At 39.6% G+C, this 7,539-nt stretch overlaps 1 protein-coding gene across 1 annotated transcript in view; it reads right to left on the bottom strand.

Moving 5' to 3' along the window:
- Positions 1 to 356: 356 nt before the first annotated feature.
- Positions 357 to 7,539, bottom strand: part of LOC137267510 (GRB10-interacting GYF protein 2-like) — a 35,505-nt gene continuing 28,322 nt past the window's right edge. The window contains exons 24-30 of the mRNA XM_067801982.1: positions 5,969 to 6,092; positions 5,185 to 5,360; positions 4,776 to 4,908; positions 3,235 to 3,331; positions 2,020 to 2,066; positions 1,407 to 1,529; positions 357 to 1,054 (exon numbers count right to left, since the gene is read on the bottom strand). Of these exons, the coding sequence (XP_067658083.1) occupies positions 854 to 1,054; positions 1,407 to 1,529; positions 2,020 to 2,066; positions 3,235 to 3,331; positions 4,776 to 4,908; positions 5,185 to 5,360; positions 5,969 to 6,092 (901 nt within the window). The 3' untranslated portion in view covers positions 357 to 853. The remainder of the gene's footprint in view (positions 1,055 to 1,406; positions 1,530 to 2,019; positions 2,067 to 3,234; positions 3,332 to 4,775; positions 4,909 to 5,184; positions 5,361 to 5,968; positions 6,093 to 7,539) is intronic.

Below are 7,539 nucleotides of genomic sequence, written 5' to 3'. Positions count from 1 at the left end.
TAAGAAATACAGAAAATATTCAGGCTATCGTGTGCTCCATAAAGACTTAACATTGTGATCCCTGGCAAATTCATCTAAAATTCACCCTGTTTAAGTACTCGTTTTCTCTGGAACAATATTTTCACTAAAGAATACCAACATGCATTAAAATAACAAAGGCACAAGCACCTTGTCAGTATATATTGGAGAAAGAATGTATTGACTTGGGACACCGACCAGCTCCATGTCGTTACAGCAAAGAGAGGCCTGAGCTGCGTCGTTGTGTCATGTTGCAGTTCATCAAGCAGCGTAAGCGGTGCATGATGTACTAGTATTATCTTTAAGTATTAACATTCTTCAGATTTCTTCCCTCCTTGTTACTTTCCCTGTAGTGCAGCACCCTTTGACGATGGAAAATAGTATTTAGTATCACAGATATTTGCTTCAGGTTTGGACTATGTGTTGGCTGGGATGACCCGACCCCTGATGTAGGAAACCTGACCGGGTCCACCATTCACCAATCATATTCCATCACCAACAGGCAGATAGCAAGTGGTGTCTGCCTCATTTCCTTTCATTGGGTACACAAGTCTGTTGCTGTGGGGTCACATCAGCACAAGCAGTCTGAGGCACCAGCATTGGAGTACGCATCTTAATCAGTTTACTACATACTAGCACACCAGATAGTCACCATTTTCGTTCAATATCTGTGCCAAGACTGAAATCTGGAGGACAATTTTGCAAGTAACAAGCAATGAGGAAATGATCTCCAGTCTCAACTGGACTGTGTCCAGTTTTGCAAACAGCAGGTCCAACATTGCAACAATCTTGGCAACAGAAGTAAAGGAAAGACCACATTTCATAGCACCAGTGTTCAGTCCACATTCTCGATCTCGCCAGCGTTGACTCGTGTGGGGTCAGCATGGACCGTGAAGCCGAGGATGCTCTTGTCAATCTTCTGCATCTTGCCCTTCTTCTTCTTGTTCTTGTTGCGGGCTGCAGACTCGGCGTCATTGTTGTTGCTGGACCGAGCTTCTTTCGGGTTCACTGCAGGTGCTGGGCCCCAAATACTGTCCTGCAAACAACAAACAACATACTGTTTGGTACATTACAGACAAAATATTTCTCCTTTACGTAACATTAATGGACTACACTTCTTTTTTTTCTTATAGAAAATATCATTTGTGATTATCTTTCTTTTGATGACACCCATTTACACATTCAAACTAATCACATAACACTAAATGATTAAGTTCCTACCTCTTACAGATACATCCCTGATGTCAGTATTACAAGTCTGGTATCCACACCACCCTGTTATCAGATACATCCCTGATGTCAGTAGTACAGGCCTGAGTACCTATACCATCCTGTTATCAGACAATTCATAATCACTTGTGTCTCAGATCAATATGCAAGGTACCCACCTCTTCCTGCTGTCTCTCAAGTCTGGCTTTCTGCTTATACTGGCTCCGTTTCTCCAGGAACTGCCGACCAAACTCCTTTGCAGCACCAGACTCCCCAAGGTAAGACCTCACATAGTCATGTACCTTAACATAAATATGCTATAGCATGTACAACATTGTGTTAACAAATTCAAGGAAGTGACAGTGGTCATAAATTTCAAGGTGCGCATAAACAGAACGTATATTTTGACTGCATTGAGTGTAATGAAGAAGAACTGAAGTCTCTTGTCTTCACCATGGGTCACATAAGCTGAATGGTCTTTGGAAAACAGACATATGGGAGGGTGTACTTTATACAACAATCTGAGTGAGGGAGTTTATTGGTACAGCACTTTTAGCATTATTCCAGCAATATCACGGAAGGGGGACACCAGATACCGGAGTCACACACTGACCACATGGGACACAGGTGGGGAACCAGCGAGTTCTGAGTGACAAGTAAACTCTTCCAGCACATGGATACCTCACCACACCCTCAGGGCCTGATGGATCGAATCAGCAGATCCAACCATGGCACCAGTATATAATACATATTACTTTTATAATGTTTTTCACAATGGACTGCAATTCATACCTCATATGGAGAATCCACCTCTTGAAGAAAGGCAATGAATGTTGGAACTGAAAAAAAAATAGACAAGTCATCAGATGACATATCTTCCCAGCTCCCATATATTTGAAAGGAATAATCATTTGACAGTTACTTGATGTTTTTTAGACTAAGTCTGAATCCGTTCCATGGAAATCATGAAAAATATAAATGTATTGTATCTGCAAATAGCAAAGGCACCACTTCAAGATCTCTCATATATCTGCCAAGATCTGCTGAAAGACATCTTGTCCGAATCGTTTCTATGTAAACCAGGAAAAATAAAAAGAACAAAAATCTGTAAATAGCAAAAGGGACCACTTTAGCAAATGCTTGATATATCAATTTAGTTCAAAGATATTGAACCTTTTTGAGTTGTGCTCTGGAAAAGAAGGTCACCCCTTGGCTTGAGACTAAGTTAAAATAATTTCCATAAAAAAGCAAGAAAAATAAAAATGAAAAAAATCTGTAAATAGTAAAAGGCACCACATTTGGTGCTGTAAAATATATGTACCATTTTTTGCTGAAAAATATTGAATGGTTTTGAAGCTATTCTCCAGAAACAAAATGATTACGGACGAACAGACAGTCATAACCAAATGAGTAGAGGATAGAAGATAAATAGGCACCAGGCCTTCTCACATTTAAGCTCATGAGTGAGTGAGTGTGTGAGTGAGTTTAGTTTTATGCCAAACTCAGCAATATTCCAGCTACATGGTGGCAATCTGTACATAATCCAGTCTGAGTCTAACAATACAGAGATCAACATCATGAGCACTGTTCTACACAATTGGGGTTCACAACTATGGAGAACCACAAGCATGGATTACATAAAATGAACAAACCTACCCTGATTTTAAGTTGTCTCAGACTGACAATCTTGTGAACACGTCCATATTAACTTTGCCTCAAATGGACAAAAGTCAAATGTAAAATTCTTTTGTCAAAAAGTTTGAGTGAGGCGTGATCTCATTTTTCGTTTTGATCAGAATTTCAGTTGCATTATGCCATATCAGGTCCAAAATGGAGGAAATGATCAAGAAACAGTAATGTTTGATGTGAACTACCTTAGTAAAAGCCCTTATCAGCATGAATGATATCAAAGAGGAACTGTGCTAAGTGGGTCCTGGCCTGACAAAGGGACACAACTCTATGTCACCCATTCCCTGGTGAACACAGGCAAGTTTCTACACAACCTACCATCCACGGAAGATGCCAGCCCTGCTAGTGCCTTCTCACACCATTGAGTGAAATCATCAACAGGCCGCGCTGACTGAAACAACTTTTGCACTGTATCCTGTAACACAAATTATTACTCGTTGCAATTACAAACACATATGCTGGAAGTCATATCAGATAGATATATAACAAAGAAAATAGTTGAAATTTCCGTACTGGAGGTACCGCCACCTGGTGGTTGTGTGTGTGTATCTTACAATATTTCATTAAAACATTGTTACAACTGTCACATGTTCGTTCAAATAAACTGCATATATGTACCCCAAAGAAGAGCTCTATGAAAAGAAATTCTGTGATATCAACTCCAAAGATGAGAACTATCAAGCAATATTTTATCTGACAGTGGTGAGACAACAAGCTGTTGACCTGTTCTTCACAAATCTCTGGAGGAGGCACCAGATTTGTTCATTATTATAGAAAAAAAAAGACAACATGAGATGATGTATCTGTAAAGTGCTATTTATGCAAACAAACAGTCATACAAGAAGACAGTCGTCAATAGCCCCTTCAATGGCAAAATGTACTTCATGAATATGTCTACAAGTTATGATTATGCCAAATGTTTTGGTGTGTATATAGAAAAGTGGATGAACAGTAATGAAAGGTTTTACATGTTCTGCTCCTGAAAAGACCACAATTTCAGTCTACGTCAAACATGTGGCCATGAAAACTACAAAAATATTTCGTTCAGAATTCCAAAACTATCAAAAGGTACCAGTACACCACTAGACCAATATATGTGTGAAGTTTGGTGAAGAAATAGTGAACACTTTTAGAGTTCTCCAGAAAAGAGCACTACCACCAATTTCAGTGGACACAAGGACAGACTGAATGCTTTTTTATACCCCCCTGCAAAATGCATTGCAGGGATAAAAAAAAGTAGTACTTCTAAAATTACTCAGTTTGGAAGGCAGTTTGTTCCACAATTCTTGGGAGACAACAGAGACTCATGTGGGTTGGTAATATGGACTTGAACAGGTGTAAGGATTTCCCAAGGAAAGTAACTCTGGGGCCTTGTTCATATATTACAGCACCAGGGATTGAACTTGGCTGCAGCTGCATGAAGTTCCATCAGTAAGTGCAGCAACAGAAACTGGCACAAGCCTTGCAGTCCTTACACTTCAAACTGTCATACAGTTAAGTTACAACAAAGACCACTATGAATTTTGCTCTTCAAGTTCAGCTGTGCAAGCTCAGTAAAAGACCAAGTGGACTAAACCTGTTTCTAGACATTTTAACTTTATTATGTGAGCGTGAGTAAGTGAGTTTTATGGCACACTCCGGAACATTCCAACTATATAGGAGTAGTTTGTAAATAACTGGGTCTAGACCAGACAATCCAATTATAAACAGCAAATGGCCATCAATGACGTGTCAACCAAGTCAGCGAGTGTTACCACTCAATCCAATTAGTCCCCTCCTACGACAATTATGGATTACTGAAGACTAATCAGTCTAACGAGAATATTCATGGGTTTATAATGTGTGAACACTTTGCTTACCTCCTCTTTCTTTGGTTTAGTCTGTCTGTTGCGGTTTGCAGCAGCGGCAGCAACTGCTGCTGCCGAAGCACTGGATGTTGCATTATTGTTCTGTTGGTTTCGTTTCTTGCCCCCAAGCGCAGGAAACTCCCCGCTGTAAAAGAATGGCTCGAGTAAGACTTAAGATTGACAATGAATACATCTATCCAACACACAAAAAAAATTAACCCAAATGAATTTTAGCTAAAACTGCTCATGATTAATAGTTTAAATTTAATCAGGTATAATTAGTTTAAATTCAGTGATGGGATGTCTAACTCAGATAAAATAAAGGATACACTTGCTTGTAGTGGTCTACATCCTTGAATTAACAAGCAAGTGGGGGAAATGCGTCTTTGAGAAGGAAAAGTTGCGGAATTTCCTTACAAACCTTTCTTTCTCTTTAACTGCTGACCTTCCTGAAGATATCACAGCATCATCCCAGAACCCCAGTCCACCAGCCTTGTCTGTCTTCCACACAGCGTTTCCTCCCCACCCTGAGGGCTGAGCACCATTGCTGGCCACATTGCTCCACATGCTGGGTGTAGACATGGTGGCAGCTGTATTCTGTGGGGAGAGGAGTCTTGGTATCATCTCACTTCACAGAAATCCATTTTAATTTTTAATTTCTCTTCAGTACTGAGAATATTATTCAGGGTTCTGGAATTCCTTAGATACTTACTCAATTTTTTACACATATCATGTAAGTTCAAACTACCAAGTTCATGTCTACTTTTCAATAGGCCAGATGTGACATTTCGTTTGTAAATCATCAGGTATCTGGATGAAGTTTTGAAAAGATATGTCAAGCAGTATAAAATGGATATCTGCATACACGTAACAGGATTGAGAGAATACCGTTTCATCTCAGTAATACACAGACATGTAAATGAAAAAATCTTGTGCAGATCAGTAGTGGTCAACAGCATGAACACAATACTGTCATAGGGTAACACTTCCGATAGTGATTTATCTCCTCTTTGGTCAAGCACCTGGAGCTGGAACCCAATCCACAAACCTTTCTTCGTGCTACGACAATCGTACGCCTATGGTTAACTATTGAGTTACGACAGAGGGTAGTGTTATGAATGTTTTGTGGATCAGTACCGTGGTTATTTATTCAGATCTGTCTCTCAAAGGTAACAAGGTACCATAAGGGTTGTATTGCTGCATACCTTGGGCGGAGTGGGTTGAACTTGTTTGGCTTTCTTCTTGTTTTGGTCTAACTGTTTGGCTTTTTGTTCCTCCTGAATGTCCAGCAGTGACTTCAGTGTGTTTGTAGCAGCCTGGTTCACAGTCCTGTAAGACAGAGTGTCACAGCATAGTGTGTAAAAACTCTCACATTCTCATGCCAACAGACAGATCAGAGGACATGTGGTTTAATGCACAAGTGGCGATAAGTGAATGAGTGAGTGAGCAAGCGAGCGAGTGTGAGTTAGCAATATTCCAACTCTAGGGTGGCTGTCTGTAAATTATCTAGTCTGGACCAGACAAACCAGTGATCAACATCATGACCATCAATCTGCGTAATTGTGAGATGATAACATGAGTCAACAAGAGTTATCAGAAGATGACATATCCCCCCCCGGCCCCCACATATTTGAAAGGACAAATCATCTGACAGTTACTTGACGTTTTCTTAGATTAAGTTTGAATAGTTTCCATGGAAGTCATGAAAAATATAAATGCCATATATCTGTAAACAGCAAAAGGCAGCACTTCAAGATCTGTCTCATATATCTGCCAAGATCTGTTTACAGATATGAAATGGTTTTCCAGTTGTGCTCTGGAAACAAAGCCTATATCCTTCCATTTTGAGAGTAAGTCCGAATTGTTTGAAAAAATAAAAATGTCAAAACTTTGTAAATAGAAAAAGGCACCACTCTGCGGTTTGCCAAGTTTTGCTGTAAGATATTAAATAGTTTTCTAGTTGTCCTCTGAAAAAAAGCCCATCCCTCCTCCATTTTGAAACTAAGTCAGAAACGTTTCCATGGAAACCCAGAAAATGATAAATCACAAAAATCTGTAAATAGCAAAAGGCACCACTTTAGGGTCTCCCCTTCATATCTGCCATGTTTTGCAGAAAGATATTTTTAAGTTTTTGAGTTGTGCTCAAGAAACGAAGCCCATCCTTCCATTTTGAGACTAAGTCCAGAACGTTTCCATGGAAACCCAGAAAATTATAAATCACAAAAACCTGTAAATAGCAAAAGGTACCACGTTGGGGTCTGCCACATATATTAGGAACTTTTTGAGATGTGCTCTGGAAATGAAACTCACTTTTGAGACAAAGTCTGAATTGTTTTCATGGAAACTGAAAAACTATGAAATCAAAAAAAACCTGTAAATAGCAAAATGCACCATTTTAGGTTCTGACTGATGTATGTAACAAGTTTTGCAGCATAAATATTGAACACTTTTTGAGTTATGCTCCGGAAACGAAGCCCATCCCTCCCATTTTGAGAGTAAGTCTGAAACATTTCCATGGAAACAGAGAACATAATAAATGACACTAACCTGTAAATAGCAAAAGGCACCGCTTGGGAGTCTGCCACACATATCTACCAATGTTTGCCGAAAAATATTGAATGGTTTCTGAGTTATGCCCCGGAAACAAAATGATTACGGAATGATAGATGGATGGACAGACAGACAGAGAGACAACTGATTTTCACGGGTGCTGTGACACGAATTACAATAAAGAAAGTGCCTTTAACATCCTTGCTTATCACCCCATCCTCAGTTG

Source organism: Haliotis asinina, chromosome 16 (genome assembly GCF_037392515.1).
Source record: "Haliotis asinina isolate JCU_RB_2024 chromosome 16, JCU_Hal_asi_v2, whole genome shotgun sequence".
Taxonomy (NCBI): Eukaryota; Metazoa; Mollusca; class Gastropoda; order Lepetellida; family Haliotidae; genus Haliotis; species Haliotis asinina.
This window is presented reverse-complemented; position numbering and strand designations above follow the sequence as displayed.